Below are 23,392 nucleotides of genomic sequence, written 5' to 3' on the forward strand. Positions count from 1 at the left end.
GAGTTTATAACTTGGATTGTTGTTTTCATTGGTTTGCTTTGTCAGGGTGTGTCTTTGGCTTGTATATTCTTGAGATCGTATAGTGAGTGAAGTTGATGTTGTATTATTTGCTGTTTTCTTCCTTTTGTTGCATTGTATTTCTAGCTTTTTGCTATTTCTTCTTATTTATAAATTGTCATTCAAACAAGTAAAAGAAATAAAAGAAAAATAACTAATGTGGTGAAGATAATATTAGAATTATTAGTCACTATAGGCATAAATTAAACACATTCTAAGGAAAAGTGGGTTTGCTGCCATTTGATTAGTCCACGTTGCTCATCCCCTCTCACAACACCCAATGTTCACCAAATGGCACCACTTAAAAAAAACTGAAGAAAAAGGGCGACATGTGCTCCTCCATACCTTCTCCTGTTCAGCCATACATTCTCCCTTACCTTCTACCTCATCTCCTTTATTCATTCTCACACATTTGCAGCCTTCAGCATCAGTATTGATTTTACCCATTTGATATCGGCCAAAAAGTCACGTTTTTACCCCCGATATTGGGCCCTAAAACCCATAAAGTTCCAAACTTTATCGCAAAAATAATCGCTTTGTCGGTTGATTTTGTAGATTAAGTAATTACGAAGGTGATGCAGAAAGAATCAAGTAAAACGGCGCTAAAACGAAGAATCTAGAGCGAAAACGGTGAAAGAAAAGAAATCAAGTTACGATCCAGTGAAAATCAGCTGACCAGGCAGACCAAACGGCTTGCCAAACAGCCTGTCAAACGGCCTGTCTGGCTCACAAACGGCCTGCCGAACGACAAGATCAACCCCTGCAAACGGCTTGCCCTGGCAAACGGCCCCTGCAAACGGCCTGCCAAACGGCTTGCCAAACGGCCTGCCAGCCGTTTGCAGGCAAAAATCAAGTCTATTTAAAGGGCTTTCTCCATCCATTTCAACACACACTCAATTTACAATTCATTTTACATTTTCAAGTTTTAGTTAGTTTTTAGTAGTAGCTAGCTTAGCTTTTTTTTCCGAAGGATATCCCGGCGAGTCCCTGCGATCTCGGGCAGATTTCTTCAGCCTTTTCAGGTTTTTATCCAAAACGCTTGTCTTTTGTATTAAACATGTATTCCTACATTTTATGTTTAATAATGCGTTTCGATATTACCATGATAGCTTAATTAATTTGTATGTTGCCATGATAGAAGTTTGGGTTAGCGTAATTATGTTAAATTAGTACGATTATTGTTATTATACTGAACTTGTGAGTCTGATAGATTTGTATGCTAGCATCTTAAGGATTGACCAACCGAGGTTGTGATCAAGACTTGTCCACCTATATGAACTTAGCTACTTCATAGGATTAAGACCCCTGGCCAGGATAGTATTCCGTAGACTACTTTACTTTATTTAATTTTAGTGTTATTAAAAGCATTGTATGAAAAGTTATATACAGTGGAAATGCTGTCTTTCTCTTTTTGTTCTTCATGCAGAAATTTATCGAAGAGACTGGTCCTTTCCAGCATTAGAAGACCCTGACCGTAGAAAGCACAACACTAGGTGAGTAACCTAACCGTAGGGAAGTAATCTTTCCTCAAATCTCTTTCAATTATCACGCACTAAAATCTCTAAGTGTGGGGTCATCCCCGCACCAAACTCAGAGATTCTAGAGGCACTGTCTTTAATTTACTAAAGTATTATATTTCAGAGAACATTAGGGACAATGTTCTTCTAAGTGTGGGGTATTGGGTAAAGGTTTAGGGACAAGTAACCGTAAAAACGTCAAGTTTTGAAAAATTCTTTTGTCTAAAAGTAACTAGCAAGAAATATTTAGGTAAATTCGAAAAATTCTTACCTCGTTTTACCCAAAAGATTCTATAAAAATTGCTAGAAATCAGTTTTCAAAACATTTACTAGAACGGAACGATTAAGTTAAAAACTCATGATTTACGTCAAAAGATTTCTTTCTACAAAATATGTTAAAGGCTACGCATGACCAAGCACGACCCCTACTCCCAAAAAGTGAGGACTTTTAGACCTAAAGTATCTGTACGATCCATCAAATCTACATTACTTTGTCAATTCAATTGATGAGCGTGCCGGTGTACGGTTCAAGTTAGAACTTGGTTTTGACATTCGTTTCGAGGCCAAAGGTTAGAAAGCGCCATACGTGGTGTAGGTGCGATACTCCTTCCGAAATCATTCTGAATAAAGAAAGACAAAAAACCATCCGTTTCCGTTTCCACTCCACGCAATTTAAACTCGACCAACTCACACAAAGAGTTGATGAATCATAAATATTCACCCAAAATTCACTCCAAAAATACACTACCCATTCACCTTCATTCCCTTTTCCGCTTATCAAAAGATCCAAAGATTGATGAAGAGATAGATAGATCAAATTCGCTTCAAAAGCATTTGTTAAAAGATTCCGAACCCCCGACTGTTTTTGATAGGTCAAAGACCTATTTTCGGTGAATTATCACTTCCTCTCTGGGTACCAGGAACAAAGAACAGAAGTTATGAAGAAAAGGTATGCCAAAAAAAAGAAAGAGCAAAGTCTCTAATAAAGGCAAGAAAAACCCGAGAAGTTGCCCAAAGAAGAATTACTAGAAGAGCCGAGAAAATTCTAGACAAAGTCTTAGCAAAATCCGCATCTTTCAAAGAAGACTCTTGCGGAATTTAAGCCGTTCTTTATCCAAAATGGATACTCTGAAGAAACAAAATCTATCAATTCTCTCAAAAAAATTAAAAGATATGGATACCTTTCACCAATCCATAAAAATTTCTCAACCTACCCTATAACCCGTCTTCCTCTCGAAAGAATGCCTAGGAAGATGATCAGTGCCGTCCTTACTTAACCGGTGGAGATATCGATGCTTTACCAATCCTATGATGAGAACTGTTACACGACTGACTTCTGAGCGACAATACAACTAGATTAGGGCACCCTAAACACTTGAGTGATATGAGTGATCCGCTATTGAGAAGCCTGGTGATGTATACTCTACATCTGAGAGTTGGAAAGTACGCCTTTTCCACTATGGACGCGATTGGAATCTAGCGACTAAACCCATCGAAGTTCAAAACTTTTTCTAATACTTTCGAAATATGTGACGACTTCTGATGAATGCATAATAAAAGATCTGAGGATAGGCGAGGGAGAATCTATTAGAAAGATCCTTATATTCCCGCTTTTTGCTTGAGGACAAGCAAAGCTAAGTGTGGGGTATTTGATATCCAAAAAGTCACGTTTTTACCCCCGATATTGGGCCCTAAAACCCATAAAGTTCCAAACTTTATCGCAAAAATAATCGCTTTGTCGGTTGATTTTGTAGATTAAGTAATTACGAAGGCGATACAAAAAGAATCAAGTAAAACGGAACTAAAACGAAGAATCTAGAGTGAAAACGGTGAAAGACAAGAAACCAAGTTACGATCCAGTGAAAATCAGCTGACCAGGCAGACCAAAAGGCCTGCCTAGCTCACAAACGGCCTGCCAAACGGCCAGATCAAACGGCCCCTGCAAACGGCTTGCCCTGGCAAACGGTCCTTGCAAACGGCCTGCCAAACGGCCTGCCAGCCGTTTGCAGGCAATAATCAAGTCTATTTAAAGGGCTTTCTCCATCCATTTCAACACACACTCAATTTACAATTTATTTTATATTTCCAAGTTTTAGTTAGTTTTTAGTAATAGCTAGCTTAGCTTTTATTTTCCGGAGGATATCCCGGCGAGTCCCTGCGATCTCGGGAAAATTTCTTCAGCCTTTTCAGGTTTTTATCCGAAACGCTTGTCTTTTGTGTTAAACATGTATTCCTACCTTTTATGTTTAATAATGCGTTCCGATATTACCATGATAGCTTAATTAATCTGTATGTTGCCATTATAGAAGTTTGGGTTAGCGTAATTATGTTAAATTAGTACGATTATTGTTATTATACTGAACTTGTGAGTGTGATCAGGACTTATTCACCTATATGAACTTAGCTACTTCATAGGATTAAGACCCCTGGTTATACTGTATCTGAAGATTCTATGAACTCGGTATGGCCGGAGTTCCCGAGAGGCATCTAATGCGCTTTTAGAACACGGAACTTAGGAATTGAGACATGAATGACCTAGTATGCATATTAACTGTTCCAATGAGACCTCTTAGGATCTGTTAAGATCTAGCTAGTGCCCTGACTGTATGACCCAAACCTATTGCATGTTCTTGTTTGATTGTTGCCCTAGGATTAAGTCATATCAACTGTTTAGGTACCTGTTAGGTTTCTATCTGTTTTACTTTCAGTATATCAACTTTAATGCTGTATAATGTTTGTCTTGGTTTGATCCCATTAGTATGATGAAATGGTTGTTAGTTTTCATTTAAGGTTTTGTCAACTTAACCCGACGGACTCCTTCCGTTTGTGATCTGTTCAATCAACACGGCACGTTGTAATTCAGTTAACCAAACTGATAACGAGGGTTAGGATTAGAACTCAACTCACTAATAAACCTAGTGCTTTACTAAGGATAACCTCCGAGGTATAGTCACATTTCAATTATACAACCACATGACATACTTCTCACTACTCAACGAGAACTCCGAGAGTCTAGAGATAAGTAGGTCTGTGTAATTGGCTCATCTAACCAGATCTACACCACTTTAATTATAAGCTTTATTATCAACATAATTACCTTTCCCTAACCCAAACTGATATCTTGGTCAACATTTCCTTGATCTGCACACTCCGGACATCCTCCCATTTTATTTACCTTTCCGCAATTAGGACTTTTAACTTAAACCAACTACTATCCTTTATCCAGGTAATTTAAATAAAAGACAATTATCCACTTGATCTTCAATTCGTTAAACCATTCAAAAGCACGACCCTAGATTAACTTACACCTTCTACACCAGAAAGTTAAAAGTAAATTTAGGTCCCGCACAATATAAATTAAACAAAAACCTCTGTATGTTATACCGAATCTGACGTACTGCGACCTAACGACACCGTTTTGGCTATATCACCATTTCTTTCATAGCTAAATCCACTCCACTATTCTTTGGATTTTTTCTCTACTAAAACGCCATGGTTCAAGTTGTCGACGTCCATTTTCTCCGAGATCGCCTTCTGGTTGCTCGAATCAATAACGTCATCATATCCGATTTAGTTTTAAATCCGGTAATCGTTTAATCTCTTTTGACTTTACTTTGACCGTATTCTTTTTGATAGGTTATAAGCAGTTTGAGATCTGAATATGTTTAATTCGTTTGATTTTAAGTCTGATGTAGCTCTAATTACTGTTATGTTGATGTAATTTCTAATGATTTGCGACATATTGTTTTGTAGTAGTAGCTTTGCACATATATATGTTACGATCCGGTGATTTGATTTTAATTTAGATAGATCAGTTTGTTGTTTATGTAAAACTTTGTCGATGTAGAGTTTTTGTTAGGACGTCACTAGATCTGGTTATATAAGCTTCTGAATCCTTTGATCTTTGTGCTAGATGATATGTTATCTGACTGGATTAAACACTTGAAAATAACATAATATAATGATAACAGTTTTCATTTTAATTGGTAACTTTGTGGTGTTTAATAGGTGTTGGTATAAATTGTTAATATTCTTCAAATATAGCTCTGTTTGTGATGCTTTTTAGCATGTAAGCTGATCAGCTACGTGTTAAATTTTACCTGCTGTTTAGATTTGAATATTATCAATAAGCAACGTGTTACATTTTTCTCTGTTCGTCTGTTTCATTTGTTAGTTGTATGGATCATGTCTGGTACTCCGATTTCACCTTTCTCCATTTCTAATAGATGTAAGTTGTTTCTATAATCAATTTTTAATAGTACCGAAGGTTAACACCAGTTTCAAATTTTATTGACATTCATTTGTAGTAACCATTTTTTTTTATATAATGTTTTGGTCTTGCTGCAGGAAATACGGTTGCAATTGGAGAAGTAACTGAACTTGCTTAAGTAGTTTTGGCAGAGAAGGTAAGCTGATGTTAAATTGAGTGGTAATTTTTAGTTTTTTGTTCAGATTTCTCATTCTTCACGAGGATTATTGTTCATTGGAGTGGAATGATGACAACCGTAACTTTAAAAGTGACGGTGGTGATAAGGCGATGACTTGATATCGCTTTATGGATCCGAACCTGGATGGGTCGAACCCCGTATCCATTGTGATCATTTAGATACACTTTCTTCGGATTTAACCCATATCCCCACTCCGAAAACTCCCTGCAACAGGTTCTAAACCTTATATATATATATGTACTCTTGATTTTTTTAGCTAAAAACATAGCTTCATATTCTATTTCGGTTACTAATTGTTGGTTATTAATATTAGTCATGCGCTGTTTGACATTGACGAGAAACAAGTTCCTCAAGAACTGGTCTCACAGGTTGGAGAAACCTTTAAAAAGATATTGGAAGAGGTTTGTTTTGTTGTATCTACACTTTTTTTAACTTTCTAATTTTATTTATTAATTATTATTTTTTTGGGGGTTTTCTGTTTGTTTCTGTTGACATACGGGGGGTTGTTTATTGCAGACGAATAAAGTGAGAAAAGAGTTCTTTGAAGACACGTCTATAAAACACACCATATCTATTGTGTTCGATTGAAACCCAAGACTAAGGTTAATTTCTAGCTACCATGATGACTTTTGTGATTATTGGCCGTAACTAGAATTGTGGGAGGTGCCAAATGGGCAAGTTTGGTGATTTGGTCAACGGGTCAAAATGTGTATTGGTCATTATGGGTGAAAATCTACATTCAGGCTGGGTTGTCATTATGGTCATTGTGCGATATTTGTTTTAAGGTAGCTTTCTTATTTGTCTTTGTTTCTTTTGTCATTGATTTTTGGTATCATTGATTTTTTGGTACCATTGATTTTTAGATCTCTACTTCAGAAACATGGAAGGTTTGCATAAGTTGTATTACCTAAATCTCTACTTTGAACTGTTTTGAATAAGCACCTAAATGGCAACAGCTCAAGTAACTTTGTATGTTTATGTTATTGCAAACAAAAAATGATGGAACAATAATATGATCGTTGTAAAAATCGTGGAAAATATTGAGCAGCAACGCGCGACCCCCTAACTCTTGTTATTAGTCATGGAAAGTAATTACTTATTTTTTTAACAAAAATAATGATAATTATCACAAACAAAGGATCTTCAAAAAAGAAAGAAGCTTTTAAAGAAACATTACAACGCGAACAATAGCCAAAGCAAGCCTCGAAACTATGAGCCAAACAAAGCAAGATGGTTGACTAGTGGCGAGCCAAAACCAAACAACCTAAAACAAAACGACTCAATAAGAACAAGGAAACACATGGTCCAATTAAACTCACGCCTAACCAAACAACCTTGACAAAAACAACGAAAAAAACAGCGGAGACAACCATACACAACAACACAAAAAAATACGACAACACCAAACGTCCTAACAAATCAACTAATCAAACACATCCGAGTTTCTCCACGGCTAAAGCAGTTTTTTCTGCTCTCGAGTCTGCTTTAATCAAGTTACCCTCCACTTTCTCGAAGCTCACAAACTTTCCCGTAATATGATAATACGAGCCGATTCCGATCAACCGGACACACAAGTACATAACTATTTTTAAAATCCACAAGTTTCCCTTCAACTAACGGAGACCAATTTAAACCAATTAATTCACTCCTTAGCTTTTAGTTTTGTATTTACATATATTCTTTTTTCGTGAGAAATCAATTAAATAAACTTTCTTTGTCCAAGTCAAACCACCCAATTATTCTCCTAATACAGTTCCAAGTCTTCCCACATGCAAAAGTCTTAATTCAACATTCATCAATCAACACAAAATCCAAATTCACCAACTATCACGCCACCGCCAAATCATCATCTTGCCAGCATAAAATCATCTTTTTGTCCGAGCAAAAATACGCAAATATCACCTACTTCTTGCTCACTTCAAAACCCCATTCATATTTCTTGAATTCATGATCTCATTCATGTGATTTACAGTATTATTTTAATAAACGTTTTTTGTCAAAAAGATTGGAACTTTTCATCTGGGTGTTGAATATTCGAAGGATCAGTGACTCAAAACAATGGTAAATGAATCATCTTTGAGTCAAATTTGGGGAAAAAAGAAACTGCAAGTGGACTACCTTTCCCCTGAATCATCTTTGACTCAGGTTAGTGTTCTGTGTGTTTTATATAGTTACATATGTCAATCATATAAAGAAGTGATTTTGATGATAATTATGTGATTTTATAGTATAATTATTAACATTTTCCATTTAGAAAGTGATTAATTAGCATTGAATTGTACTCAAAAGTTGTACTTCTTGACCTTTCTATAGATGGGCATCTGTAGAGCCTGTATATATTGTCCCTGTTGAAACAGGCCTAGATTCGTTCATAGTTTATGTGTTATAACTTATAATTGAGATTTATATGATCCATAAATTCTGAAAATGGAATACTGAAAATGATTGAAGTTCATAAGATCATTTATACTCTAATAAGTGGTGGAAGATCATGCATAAGTGATAACTAAAAACAAATCAAAGAAAAACAAATATTATTATAATTATAATTATAAGTATAAAATTGTCATGTATTAATAGGGTGATAGTGATTCGGAATCCACTTCGGTTTCTTCATCAATGCGAAGCTATATATCGAGTGCAACATCTTCACTTGATCAAAATAGCAGTAATGTCAATGGAGAAAGTCATCAAAATGAAACACTAAAAAAATCATTTTCAAAAAGATTTGCAAAATTTGGAAGCTTCATATCATCAAGAAGGCGTGCACAATCGAACCTCAGTCAATCTTCAGTTAGTGTTTCGGATAATAGTTCGACCAACGTCTCACAGTCTTCATCAATTGAAGTATCAGATGAATCATCTAATTATGTTCAGGTAAGCCAGCTACCCACAAAAAAACCAAACATTTATGTCTTTATAACTCAAACGTATTCCTAATACAATATCTTGAAAATCGAAACACTATCATTTAACTGTGTACTTTTATTTTATAGTATTTGGTCATTGTACCTTAAAAATCAGTACAAAAGCCACTGTACTTCAAAACTTATCTTTTTCAACATTAAATCTAGTGACCAAATTCGAAATAAATATTCAGTACACTGCTTAGTGTTGCAATTCACCATTTTGCAACACTGCTTAGTGTTGCAAAATCCCTCTAATAATTCTGTCAACACCAGTCAATGGGGCAAAATTTGCTTTAGTTGGTCAAAGTCAAAGTTGGTTAGCGTTTTAATATGAATTTATATTAGAATTTTGGATTATTTAAACAACTGAACGATTATGTTTATGTGCTTAGACACTAATGTTAAAGTTTATGTTTATGTTCATGGCTTTCTTCTATATTTACACATATATATTTGACGTTTATTATTTAGATATCTATTTGTATACAAAGTCCAATCCGACTAGTCTCCGATTTGGCCGATTAATCCTTGCAAGGTTCCGACCAATTAATCTCCGATTTGCTATGTTTACAACCTTGGTGAATTATAATTACAAATTAATTAATGCTATGTATGTGGGTCCAAATAATTTAAATAAATATGTAATCGTTGAATACTGTAGTCAAAAAATTAGATTAACTTAATTTGACTATTTCTATGCAGAAACCTATGCCAAAATTCTCAAGGACAGGTAGTCTGAGATCAGTCAAGATCCTTAGGAGCAAAAGCAAGAACCGGTCAACTCTCAAATCCAAAAGGACTTCAATCGACAAAAAATCAGAAATTTCAGAAAATTCCCATTTGGAAAAAGCCACTTTTTCGTCAATTCTCAAAGACTCAAAGTTCCCTAAAGACCTTAAACATCAACCCGGACCATTAGAACCCGAACAAGTACTCCCGGTAGCGAAAGTTTGTCCATACCAACATTGTTCTCTACATGGTCATCATCATCATAATCATGATCCACCAAAAAAGCGATTCGAATATCTTAAAAAACGCGCTTCAAAGGACCAAAAGACCGTGAAGACCAAAAGTCAACCCATGGATAAAAGTTGTATCAAGAAAAAAGATGTCAAAGTAACAAAAAAGGCTTTTGATCAAGTTGACGACTCTATAGAATTCTATGCTAAATCAAGATCAGAACCTCTTTCGAGCTATGGTTATGATGAGGTTGAGTTTGCTGATCTCTTATTTGGAGTCAACAACTTTCAAGAAAAAAAGAATGAGTTACCCGTTTCAAATAATCTAGATTTAAGTGATGTATACAACAAGAACGATGAAAATTTAGATGGGTCGAAGATTGATATTGAAAAGAAGCAATCTTTGAAGAAAACGAACCATCTTAGCATGTGGTATATGACCCATAAGCATATGGCATCTGGTCTTGAAGCAGAAAATGGAGATAAAATGGTTGAACAAGTAGATGAGGAGAAGAAAATGAAAGAAAAAGGTTTAGAATTTATGATATTTTTCGTATGCAGTTTTAGTTTTTGGATTTGGGTACGTAAAAAGGTCCTTAATTTACGTTGAATTTTGCAGATATTGATGATGCTACGAGTCAAGAAACTGAAATCCGAAAAATGTTTGCAATTAAACTCGTACGAGATGCTATCGAGAAGATTCTTCTTCCCGAAGTTCAAGATGATCAGTCTACTACGAGCGAAGTTATATCCGAACAAGATCTAACAGTACATAGTCAAATCGAATATGAAATTATGAGTGATTGGAAAGAGAAATCTATGGCCGCAGTGGGGCCCGCGAAAAGAGAAACGGAAAAACGAGCTCCAAAGAGGTGGAGCTACTTAAAGAAAGTTATTCTGTTGGCAAAGTTTGTCAAAGAACTAGAGAAAGTTAAGAGCTTTAGTCCGAAAAAGGTTAATCACCTTCGGTTGTCGCCGGAAATTGAACCGGAAACGGTTTCTCTTCGGCGACAAACGGCCGGTGACAAGAAAAATTCCGACGAATGGATGCTTGATTATGCTCTTCAAAAGGTTGTTGGTGAGCTTGCATCAACTCAAAAAAGGAAAGTTTCTTTGCTCGTAAAAGCATTCGAAACTGTGGCCCCTGCTCAAGATGATCCACAAGAATCAAGATCGGACGCTGAAGTTCATAGGGTCGGTTCTGTAACAAAAAGTGAACTCGTAGAGATGGATTCTATAAAGACAAATCCTAGTGTTGTGTTTGATTCTGATTTGGAGAAAGAAAAACATATAAAAATGTGGCATTTGATATATCAACATGTAGCAAAAGATATCGTTACGAAACTTGGATCCGATTTACTTGATGGAGACGAATCAACAACCGATTTACTTAAATTCACCCAAAGTGATGCAAATAAGCTTGTTCGTGAATCTTTCTTGATTAGAGGTAAACATATCAACACTTAAGTTGATTGCACCATATGAATATAACTAGATGTGTCATTTTGGACCTGTTTACTTGTGATTATGTGGATTTAGGTTGTGTTTTAAGCCGAAGTCGTTGGGCAGGTTATATGGTTTGAAAATGTTCCAAAGTTTGTTAATCACTTTCAGTTTTTTCAAAATTAGAAGAGGTAAAAGATGCTATCATTGTAATAATATAGCTTTTGTAATTAAATTTAGTGCAAAAAATTTAGTTTTGGACAATGAGTGTTTTGGGAATCCGAACTATGTATTCGCTTTGACCCATTTCTCAATCTGCTCAGTTTGCCACATCTACTTATAGTCTCACTGTTTTTTGCTTATTCAACATTTATAGAATAGAGTCAGGGTGAGGGTTAACATTCCTAATGGATTGTAAAGATCGTGGCTAAACAATAAAGATTGAATAGTAGTTCAACCTTCTCGGCTAAACAAGAACACAAAACCTTCTTGGTTTATATTATCCAACGATAATAATAATGATAAAACAAATCAATTGACTTTTCAAAACATAGGTAGGAGTCTTTTTAAACCTCTAACAAACGATGACTAAGCAACAAAAATAAAGATAAACATAAACATAAATTTGAAAATTAAAATAAGGATTCCTATCACTTTCAATTGTTATCCTTGACCACTTCTACAGCTTGCAAACCCATGCTCCTGATTTCCTTGTCTAGCCAAAACTGCTCCAATTCGTCAGTCCAATAATTCCATGATTTAATTTGCGTAAGCCCAACATGTTGGCCCGATCCTACATCATTATCCCTTCTTCGAAAAGACTCGTCCTCGAGTCTATAGTATCATCACGTTTACCAAAATACCGGAACAAATCCGCAACATTAAAAGTGGCAGAAAAATTGTAATGACCCGGGACCTCAATTTTGTGGGCGTTGTCAATTTTTTCTAACACACAAAAAAGATCATCAACTATCTTGTCCTCACTATCACGGGTGATGGGCAACACTAAAGGAGTCAAAGTGATGCTGACCCCATCATTTTGTGCCTCTTCTTCTTCAGCCTCTTCTTCTTCAGCCTCTTTCCCACCGTCGTTATCATAGATAGGTATGGTGTCTTCGATCACACAAGGTTCGTGAACATAGTCCATTATAAAAACTTGATCAACCGAATCAACAAAGTCATCCGGTTGAGCCTCTCTTGAAACTTCGAGATTTTCAAGCTTCATCTCTATATTACGCAAGAGATGTTGCATGTCTTCCAACTCTTGAATCTTGCGATTCAGTTTCTCGATCTCAACTTGTTTACCATGTCTGGACTCTGATACCAAATAATGGATTGTAAAGATCGTGGCTAAACAATAAAGATAGAATAGTAGTTCAACCTTCTCGGTTAAACAAGAACATAAAACCCGGTTTATATTATCCAACGATAATAATAATGATAAAACAAATCAATTGACTTTTCAAAACATAGGTAGGAGTCTTTTTAAACCTCTAACATACGATGACTAAGCAACAATAATAAAGATAAACATAAACATAAATTTGAAAATTAAAATAAGGATTCCTATCACTTTCAATTGTTATCCTTGACCACTTCTATGCAAACCCATGCTTCTGATTTCCTTGTCTAGCCCAAAACTGCTCCAATTCGTCAGCCCAATAATTCCATGATTTAATTTGCATAAGCCCAACAGGTTGGCCCGATCCTACATCAATTCCTATGCCTTTATTTACCGAGTGGGTTGATTATATGGCGTGGTTCGAGGATTGGAGAGCACGTGAAGAAACGAAGACTAGATTGAACGTGATCATTGCTTCTTTGGTGTAACATATTTGGAGGTTTAGGAATAGCAACATCTTCAATGCACGGGCGATGAAAAAGAGTTCCATTTTTGATTCTATATGTCATTTTGCTTTTCTTTTCTTTTTTGTTAGTAAGTAGTGGTAAAAAAGATGTAAAGTGTACGGACTGGCTCTTTGCTAGGAGGGTAGTTTGAATAATATATTTGATGTTTGAAAAAAAATATAAAATTTATTAAAAACTGTTGTCAGTTGTCAAAGAGATACTAACAGTGATGGCCCATACACCTTGTTGAATTGAAGATACAATACAAATATTCAGATGATCAGATCTTTATCTTTATGACCAACTAGAACAACATCAAAACCCAATATCACATAAGTTGTGTATGGGGGAGATGAGATGTAGACAATCCTTCCTCTATCCGAGAATAAAGACAAGTCATTTCTCCACCTAGAGTGAACACACTCTCAAAAGTAGAGAAAATCATCACTCTCTCTATTCGACGGATAGAGAGATTGCTTCCGAGTGGACTTCTGGTCAATAAGTAGAAAAAAAAATTAAAAAAATTGAGACACCATGAAAATGATAAAATCAAATTTCCATGGATTTTAAATCCTGCCTGAAATTTACTTTAGGCTCTAAGAATCAGTCAAATCGTCAATAAATCGACGCTTGCTCTCGACTCAATAACTAGAGCCGTTCTTTATGACCAACAAGTTAAATTTAAAGTCTATAACTTGAATGGAAAATTATCTAAGATTTAAGATAAATGATAATAGAAATTTAAAAATTATAAATTATTATTCATATCATTGTCATTATTTAATTTAATTTAATTCACAACTAATTCACGTCACTATTATTAGCATATGGGCATATAGTCTTTGAAGCTTTTAAGAGCTTTTAACTTTTATGAAAAAACTTCTATTTTATAAAAAGTTTCGTTTGTTTAAAGGGCTGAAAACTTTTAGACGAAGAAAAAAATCTAAAAGCTAATTGAACTAGCGTTAGGAAAAAAAAAACGCATAAATTTTTGTCATTTTACTCTTATTTTAATAGTTCCAGCTACTCTGTCAAACACCTAAATTTATATAAAAAATTAACAGCTACCAACTAACAGCTATAAGGTATAAGGTATCAGCAAGTTTGCCAAACATAGAGATAGTCTCTATCCATTTAAATGCTCCATCTTATATTATATTATTATACTAGTTTTATAAGCTCGTGCGTTGTGCGTCACTTGTACATATTAGTATTCGATAACGTTCGTATTGATTTTTTTTTCAAATATATAATACAATTAGTCAATTACAGTGAAAAACTCATTTATTACTAATAACATTTATATCGAAAACATTAGTATTGAATACTAACGGGAGCCCGTACGTTGCACAATAACTATATAAATTAGTATCCGATGACATCAATATTGATATTTATCAAATGTATAGTAATACAATTACAATAAAAAAATCATTTATTACTAGTAGCATTTATAACGGAAGTAATAGTATTTATGTTCTCTGTAGAATGCGTACTTTTTTTTAACGGTGATATCGACATCGATTGCTCTCATTTGTCACTTCACACACGTTAGGAGGAAGCTCTTCACACACCATCGCCGCATTGGGTATTCAGTGTGCTTTGGATTAAACCGAGAGGCTTAAGGCATTCATCGTATCACCCAAACAGAATCCTTGAGAAAACCCTCCTCCTAGGATTCGAACCTCGCCTATTATTTCACGGACGTAGGTCCGGGATCAACATAGGAGTTATACCACTCAGGCAATGCTTTGGTGGTTCTATAGAATGCATACTAACTATATCAGATATACGATAACATATAGAATCAAAGTAAAATGATACTAATTATACTTGAACATCAAGATGCTGGTGTCTTTTATTGATAATATTTTATATGAACTTGTGTTGATTATTTGTCGCATACAAGTAACGTGTCTTCTTCGTGCACGCACTTTTTCAGTTGTGTAAAGGTGCTTCATAATATTTACTCCGTAGTATTAGTACCCACACATAAATTAACTACAAAATTCACAAGACACATAATCTAACAAAAAGATTTCGGATATTAAGGAGTAAATATTTTCGCATAAGTGAGGATAATATATTTATAATATTCTAATGGATTAATTTTAAAATTATGTAATTTATGAGGTTTTGACGTATAATAGAGTGAATCTGGTAGTGACATGTGAGTATGTGACAGATTTGCACAAACTTTATATAATGTAATAGATAGATTAGTATTAGTATATGGATAAGGGATGACACTCGCGTATTCTAAGAGCATATATGTTAGATTCATCACCTGTACCAGTAAATGTATTATCAGCTCGTTAGCCAGTGAATCTTCATTAAATTATTTTTTTTTTAGATCAATGTCCATATCTACAAAACGCAGCTCACATATTTACTCGGAGATCTTATATAATTTAATAAGGTTATGAAATGACAAAAGTCTTTATTGTTAAATATTTTCAAATATATTTTTTAATTTATACTTGAATTAAATATTTAAGATTTTTTTTTTACTCCAAGAATATTGAGTGAAATTTTCAACTAATAACTTATGTACGAACTAATAAATGAGAAGTATTTTAGTTCATAAAAATTAATACTTATATACATACATATACTAAAAGTGGTTATAAAATATAAAATATGTGGTTTAAGTTATATTGAGTTGTAGTTTCGATTTTACGTTCACATTACAAACGGTTCCTCAACTTCGACTACATTTACAAAAAAGCCCCTCAAATTCACACTTTTTAGGGGTTAAAAGTGTAAATGTTTAATTTTATTAAAATAAAATAACTTAATTCCACCCGAATTTATAACGGTCCCTATCTTCTCGCTCGGTGCGAATTAAATTTAACCGGGGCCACCGTTCAACTCAGAAAAATCTTACGAACCCAACGGAACTAACTATACGCAAAACGGACAATTTTTAAAAAACGCTAAACACAACGACAACCCGTATCTTCCCGCTCGCCGCGAGTTAAAATTTTCCGACAGCACCGTCAGACTCAAAATAATTTTATTCACAAAACGATACTAACTACGTCCGAAACGGACAATTTTTAAAAAACGCTAAACACAACGACATCCCGTATCTTCCTGTTCGCCGCGAGTTAAAAATTTTCACCAGCACTGTTAGGCTCGAAATAATTTTATCAACAAAACGAAACTAACTACGTTCGAACCAGACATATTTTAAAAAACACTAAAGCCGACGACACCAACGACGACGCATAACACATGGACCGTTTTCCCTTCTGTAAATAAAGCTGCATTAAATATGAATACGCCGGCCGACAGCCCCCGCCGCATCGCGCGGGCCGGCCTGGACTAGTTAATATCATTGTGTAATTGTTTGCATAAGGCGACTTGTATCGGGGGCAAGTGACCCCGTCACTTGCCGACGTGGAGCTCAAGTGCCGCCAACAACAACCGTATCCAGCCGTCACTTTTTGGCGTTCCCAGGCATTGCGTTTGAGTGAGACGGGGAAGGAGACGTTCGTTTCTTATTTTTTTATTTTTTTATTAATTTAAAAAAATTATTTTTACCCCCTTTTAATACTTAACCCAATTATATTTTAACACATCATCACAATACTCCTAACTAACACCAAAAAGTAACACCACCAATACTTCACTCAACAAAGAAACACGTCATATTCATCCAAAAAGTGCAAAAAAGCAAGTGACACCAAAAGTGACACTGGTCACCATTACGAATGGTCTAAATGATATGGAATAGCGGATCATGTAATATATGCTTGCAACAAATATTGTATAATCATGATCTGTCCTTCATAGGCGAACCTAAGTGAGAGTGAGTGGGTCTTTGACCCAATTACCTTTTTCTCATTACAAATTACGTCTCAATTTGATTGTCCACTAACTTTTAAGATAAAATGGACCGTCTTTTTTACTACATTCACCATAAATTATGCATTAACATGTTGTATAATTATGATAGATGTAGTAAAAGTGGCGGTTAATATATGAATACCATTTAAGATATTCCAAATTAATTGTCCACTTTTATAAATGAAAAAAATAATGTGATAAAGTTCTTTTATATTACTACTTTATTCGTGTAAGATAAAAAAGAAAGGTAAAAATTTAGGGTAAAAATGAAAAGTTAAATATAAAGTAGACGGGACAGTCAATTTTTTTTTAATTGTATATTTTTTTTAGGACAATAAATTTGAGACGGAGGAATACTATTTAATTTGTATAGACACCATAAATTTAACTATATGACTCCATATAGTTAAATTAGATTTGAAAAAAACACGAGAGCCTTTTGAAATTTGATCCTAAATTCACCACTGTTGCCCACGACCCGTCGATGAGTACACTTTTGAATCCATAAGCTTTTATGGTTACACACGACCATCACAAAGCGAATAGTAACACACTTACAGATCATGAGTTTTTTCACGTGAAAAAAATTGCAGAGTATTAAATATCATTAAACTCATTAATAAAATTAATATTCACTTTAATGTATTACTATCAGTCATTTATATTTTAAATAAATTCATTCTAACTTATCTTAACTAAATCCATTCTAACTTATATATTAAATTAAATGACTTTTCTTTTAGACGAGGAAATAATTAATAAATATGTAATACTCCTCATTTAAATGATAGACCACACACATACATTATTATTGTGTGAAAATAGCCACCGCCGAAAGACCACAATCGTGTCATTTAGTACTGCCATTCACCAACAATTACATGTGTTCTCTCTAACAATTCATTTATTATTCAATTGATCAATTCGTCTACAACAAACATACATAATTAAAAGTTCATTCATGTCCTTCAACTATTTTTTGATCCAAGAATGGCCCCATATTTATTTGTTATTTCCATACAACTCCTCTTTAAGGTGACTTCTACGTTTGACAAAGTTATGTTGAATATTGTTATTGATGTTCGAGGGACGACATTATGCCATGATTGCTTTTTTTTTTTTTTTCACTTAACAAAATCTTACATCAATAGAAATTTCATGTTGTATATATCCACTTAACTTCATCTACCATTTACAATAATATATTTTTGCACCTGACGTATCTGATGCATTCTTATAAATGATTTTAAAATAAAATAAATTATAAAAAAAACCTTATCCGGACAGAGAATCTTCAAAAAAGATTCCAAATATTATGGAGAGATAATAAATCTTTCGCGTGCTAAATTATATTATTATATTATATTATATTATATTATATTATATTATATTATACCTATCTTCTAAACGTCATATGGGAAATGAATAGCACTCGGGGATATTTTCGACTTTCTGCTTTTTTTTGTGTGGCAAATTCAACCACAAATCACCCCACACTTTATTCAAAAAATCAAATCCACCCCCTAACCAGGGGGTAAAGTGTCAATTAAGCATTCTCATAAAAAATCTTAAACAAACTCTACTCAAATATTCAACGGGTCATATCTTCGCACTCGCAACGAGTTAAATTTTTTCGCCACCATCGTGAAACTCGAAATAATTTTAGAAACACAATGTCACTAGCTATACGCAAAACGGGCGCTTTTTAAAAAACGCTAAATATTTGGGGTACTTTTCATACACGTTAATTCCCCGTTAAATTTTTAAAAGTCGACAACTCCATAGCGAAACGCGGAGATGCACATATATTGTTAATTTTAAATAACATTTAAATCTTTCACGGGTTATACTTTTAGTTCGATTTGAGTTGCGCTTCAACAACATCATCGTTAGCCACAAAAAAATTTACAAACTAAACGCAATAAAATACATTAAAAACCGAACTCCCGGCGCGAAGCGAAGGTTCAAACACTAGTTAATTATCTAATGATAAATTCACTTACAAAATTGTTAATTTTTTTGAAAAAAAAAATAAACTATACGGAATATGTGTATCTAATCTCGAAACGAACTAAATGGCAAACTATATTAATTATTCTACAGGCACCACTCCTTTCACCTATCTCGGACTGCCCATAGGTGTCCCTACGTCTCAAGCCTCTTCTTGGTAGCCGATCATCGAGAAATTCGATAAAAGGCTATCAGACTGGGTCGCCAAATCCATCTCCTTTGAAGGACGTTTGACACTAATTAAATCCATTCTTAGTAATATACCACTACTATTTTTCCCTCTTCCACCTACCTTCCTCAATCCTCAATATTTTCGAAGCTAAACGACGAAAGTTCTTCTGGGGCGGTACTACATCCGAAAATAAAATCAATTGGATTAAATGGGACCAAAATTTACTTCCATTTGAAAAAGGTGGTTTAAACATCGGCTCACTTTTTAGTAAAAACATTTCGCTTTTATGTAAATGGTGGTGGCGTTTCAAAACTAAAAAAATGCATTATGGGTTAAATAATTACGAGTATTTATGGGGCGGGGGGTGGGTTGGAATCTAACATTTTGTGCAGGAATTTTCAGGGTCGTACTATCTGGAAGGAAATCATCAAAGTTGGAAAGATCGCGAATAATACAGGCGCATCCTTCACCACCTCGATCACAAAAAGTCTTGGTAACGGCGACTCTATCCAATTTTGGAATGATATTTGGTGTGTGACCGAGTGTTTTCGCACGTTATTTCATAGACTCTACATGTTAGAAAGCAACAAACTCGCTTATGTCGCGGATAGAATTAACACATCTTCAAATGGAAATTAGTGTTGGTCTCGTCCACCTAGTGCTCGGGCCCTTAACGAACTCGCGGAAATCACCAATATTATCTCATCTGTTACTCTCACAAATAAGCCAGACTCTTGGAAATGTGCTTTGGACCCAACAAGGATCTTTACGACAAAGTCCTTAGCTTCCTTCATTGACAACTTGAAACTTGGTATTCATGTTTCTAAACATCTCATTACCTCGCAATAAATTCACTCCTCAAAAAGTATGTATTTTCGCATGGCGAGCCATTCAAAAGAAAATCCCGATAAGAGTCGAATTAGATATAAGAGACATTGACTTAGACTCCATAATTTGTCCTCTTTGCGATATGGAAATTGAATCTACCGAACACATACTTATACATTGCTCCAAAGCGTCTCAAATATGGTATCTTGTTCTAGATTTGTGGTCCCAGCATTACACCTCCATCACCAACCTTGAAAACGCAATTTGTAACAATCAATCGTCCTCATCCTCCAACATGGGCGCAGCCATTGGCAAGCAACTAAATGGATTGTTTGCTATACGATTTGGAAATATAGAAATACCAAAGTCTTCACAAAAAAGGAATGGATTCCCGCAACAATTATATCCGAAATTCAAACTCAAAGTTATGGTTGGATATCCAAAATGAGACGACCCGTCCTAATCCATAAGGACGAATACAATAACATATGGATACATTGCGAGGTATTTGACCGCTATATGATACATTTTACAAATATTGCATTCGTTTTTAAAAGACAACTTTCATTATATCGAAAGATGACAGACATACATACCATTTCATAATATTCCCACTATAAATGACCTAATATGTCATTTACTTAATAATCTTTATTGAACTCAAACCGTAATGTATCACAATCCTAATAATAATAATAAGTAAAAGTTGTATTATTGTGTAATAATAATAATAATTACCATTATTCTACTAATAATAATAACAATATTTATATTTACTAATTTTGATATTAATTATGATAAAATGATCATTCTAATTATGATAATTTTAATAATAACGATACTTTTTAAACTTAACAATAATAATAATAATATTTTATAAATATAATAATTCTATTCAAAATGATAATTTTTAATAATAATAATACTAAAATGATAATAATAATGATATTTTATAATAACAATGATATTTCTATTAAAAATGATAATTTTAGTAAAAATGATAGCTTTAATATTTATAATACTTTTAATAATATTAATAGTGATAAAAATAATGAAAACGATATTTTTATCTAAATCAATATCTTACAATATTTTAATTTCATCATGATACTTATACTCATTATTTCCTAATTGATTTGTTTAACAGCTTTTAGTCCTCTTTTATATCGCATTCATAATAATGATAATAATAGCAATCATAATAATTAGACGATACTAATATTAGTTTTAATGATAATGATACTAATAAGTATTATAATAATATTAATGATAATTCTATTAATTATAATAATAATAATAATAATGATAATATTAATAATAACTTTAATGATAATAACAATAACAATTTTTTTAATAATAATACTTATATTAATAATGATAATAATAATAATAATAATAATAATAATAATAATAATAATAATTATTATTATTATTATTATTATTATTATTATTAATATTATTATTATTATTAGATAATAATAATAACGACGATAATAATAATAATTATTTTAACAATAATAATTCTAAAATTTAATAATAATTCAGTTGAAGATAACTTTTAATCCGTTCATCGAAACCATTCGCTTTCTAAATGAAAAGTTATTAATTTTTCGCCAGCTTTCCAACGACATGCATATCATATACCTTATCTCAGTATTATGTGTATCAAATTCGTGATTTATCATAAACTATATAACGACAAAATTAAACATACAAGTATGCATAATCCTATAAACTCGAGCACTAGTCAATGATACACTATTAATATATAAAAGCTAAGATAGGAATGCTCACGTATCAATATTGTGATTCAATATTGTAGGAAAGTACGTAGACGCAACGGAGATGATAAACACTAGGTTTGACTCACGAGCTATACCCCCGAACCAAACCCATAACCTCCATAGCTATAATCCATAATTTCCTTAGCTCTATGCCGCTCGAAAACTCGTTTTAAAAACATACGAGCAGAACATCATCGTAGTATTTTATGTGTAGTAATACTAATACTAATATTAATACTAATACTACTAATAATAAGATTTATAATATTAATCTTTATAATAATAATAATAATATAATTAATAATATAAGTAATATAATACGGAGGAAGATGAATAAATGAATGTGTGTGAAGAAAAAAATCCAACTCGTCGAGCTTTTATAGATCGTTCCAGGATTTCAAGCCCATGCGATCGCTTAATATTATAGATCAAAACGTTTTATATCTACTTAATATTATATTTAATCACTTTGTAAAATATATGTATATATATTCTCAATATAAATTTATACATATTGAAATATTTACTTAAAAATATTTATATTTTAGTTTTTCAAAAGTAATTATATTTCAAAGTTCATTTATAATCGTTTAAATAATAGAAAAGTATTATGTCTTATCACGTTTACGTTTTTGAAATACTATATATTTACTTGTAATTTATAATATAAGCTCTAGTTAAATCCTTCAAAATTCATAAACAAATAATCTTATAAAATGTTTTAATAATAAAGTTCTTATTTAAACTGAAAATGTTTTAGTACGTTTGAAACTAAATCAAATAAATATTATAATTTGTTTTTCAAGGTTAAATATATTTTGGAATCATTTTGTTTAAAGGTTAAACTGATGGTAATCGTTATATCATAAAATGTTTTAGAAAAGTAAAATCGTATATAACTCATAGCATGTTTTCAAGTTTTTAAATTACCATTTGCTGGTGATGTGTAAGATATAGTCCAAAGGTTAGATAAATGTATGAAATTACTTTAATGAAAAACGTCATTTTTATTAACTTGTCGATATCTATTTTCTAAGTTATCTATATTCCCAACATTTCCCTTTCACCCTAAATAATATGAAAGTTAACTAGTTAACACCTATATAGGAAATCGAACAGGAAACACCACTACCCCTTTTCTAGTTCCTTCTTGTAAATCACTTTACCAATTATCCCGAATATCGTTAAAAAGAATAGATTTCTTAAATCACAGTGGTCCTCACAACAGAGACTCGTAATCATATCATAATGTATCTGATAATTCAATCATTTGATATTATCTTTTAATTTCCATCGATAAACATATATTGAAACTAAGATGTTTATGTAAAGTATTATTCATCAATTACTTTGTTAACGTTTTCAAGTCATATAATAATTTCATAACTTATTTTCATATCAACCAAACCGTTAAATGTTTTATTCATATTTCTCAATTTAATAATCACAGATATGTATATATTCATACATATCTATTTACACATAATTGTTCATGAATCATCGAGAGCAGTCGAAGGGTAAATGAATACATGAACACAGTTCAAAGTTTTTGAGATTTCAACATT

At 33.1% G+C, this 23,392-nt stretch overlaps 1 protein-coding gene across 1 annotated transcript; it reads left to right on the forward strand.

Annotated features, from left to right (window-relative positions):
* The first annotated feature begins 7,749 nt into the window (after positions 1–7,749).
* Positions 7,750–13,234, forward strand: LOC139840200 (uncharacterized). The gene is made up of 5 exons (XM_071830427.1): positions 7,750–8,167; positions 8,603–8,899; positions 9,634–10,420; positions 10,510–11,337; positions 13,030–13,234. Exons 1-5 carry the CDS (start codon positions 8,081–8,083, stop codon positions 13,161–13,163), a joined length of 2,133 nt encoding a protein of 710 aa, XP_071686528.1. The 5' UTR covers positions 7,750–8,080; the 3' UTR covers positions 13,164–13,234.
* Positions 13,235–23,392: the final 10,158 nt, after the last annotated feature.

This window comes from Rutidosis leptorrhynchoides, chromosome 4 (genome assembly GCF_046630445.1).
Source record: "Rutidosis leptorrhynchoides isolate AG116_Rl617_1_P2 chromosome 4, CSIRO_AGI_Rlap_v1, whole genome shotgun sequence".
Taxonomy (NCBI): domain Eukaryota; kingdom Viridiplantae; phylum Streptophyta; class Magnoliopsida; order Asterales; family Asteraceae; genus Rutidosis; species Rutidosis leptorrhynchoides.

Coding starts and splice junctions, on each gene's coding strand:
- LOC139840200 (XM_071830427.1), top strand. CDS start 8,081: ATGGTAAATGAATCATCTTTGAGTCAAATTTGGGGAAAAAAGAAACTG. Junction 8,168..8,602: donor CTGAATCATCTTTGACTCAG/GTTAGTGTTCTG, acceptor ATGTATTAATAG/GGTGATAGTGATTCGGAATC. Junction 10,421..10,509: donor GAAGAAAATGAAAGAAAAAG/GTTTAGAATTTA, acceptor TGAATTTTGCAG/ATATTGATGATGCTACGAGT.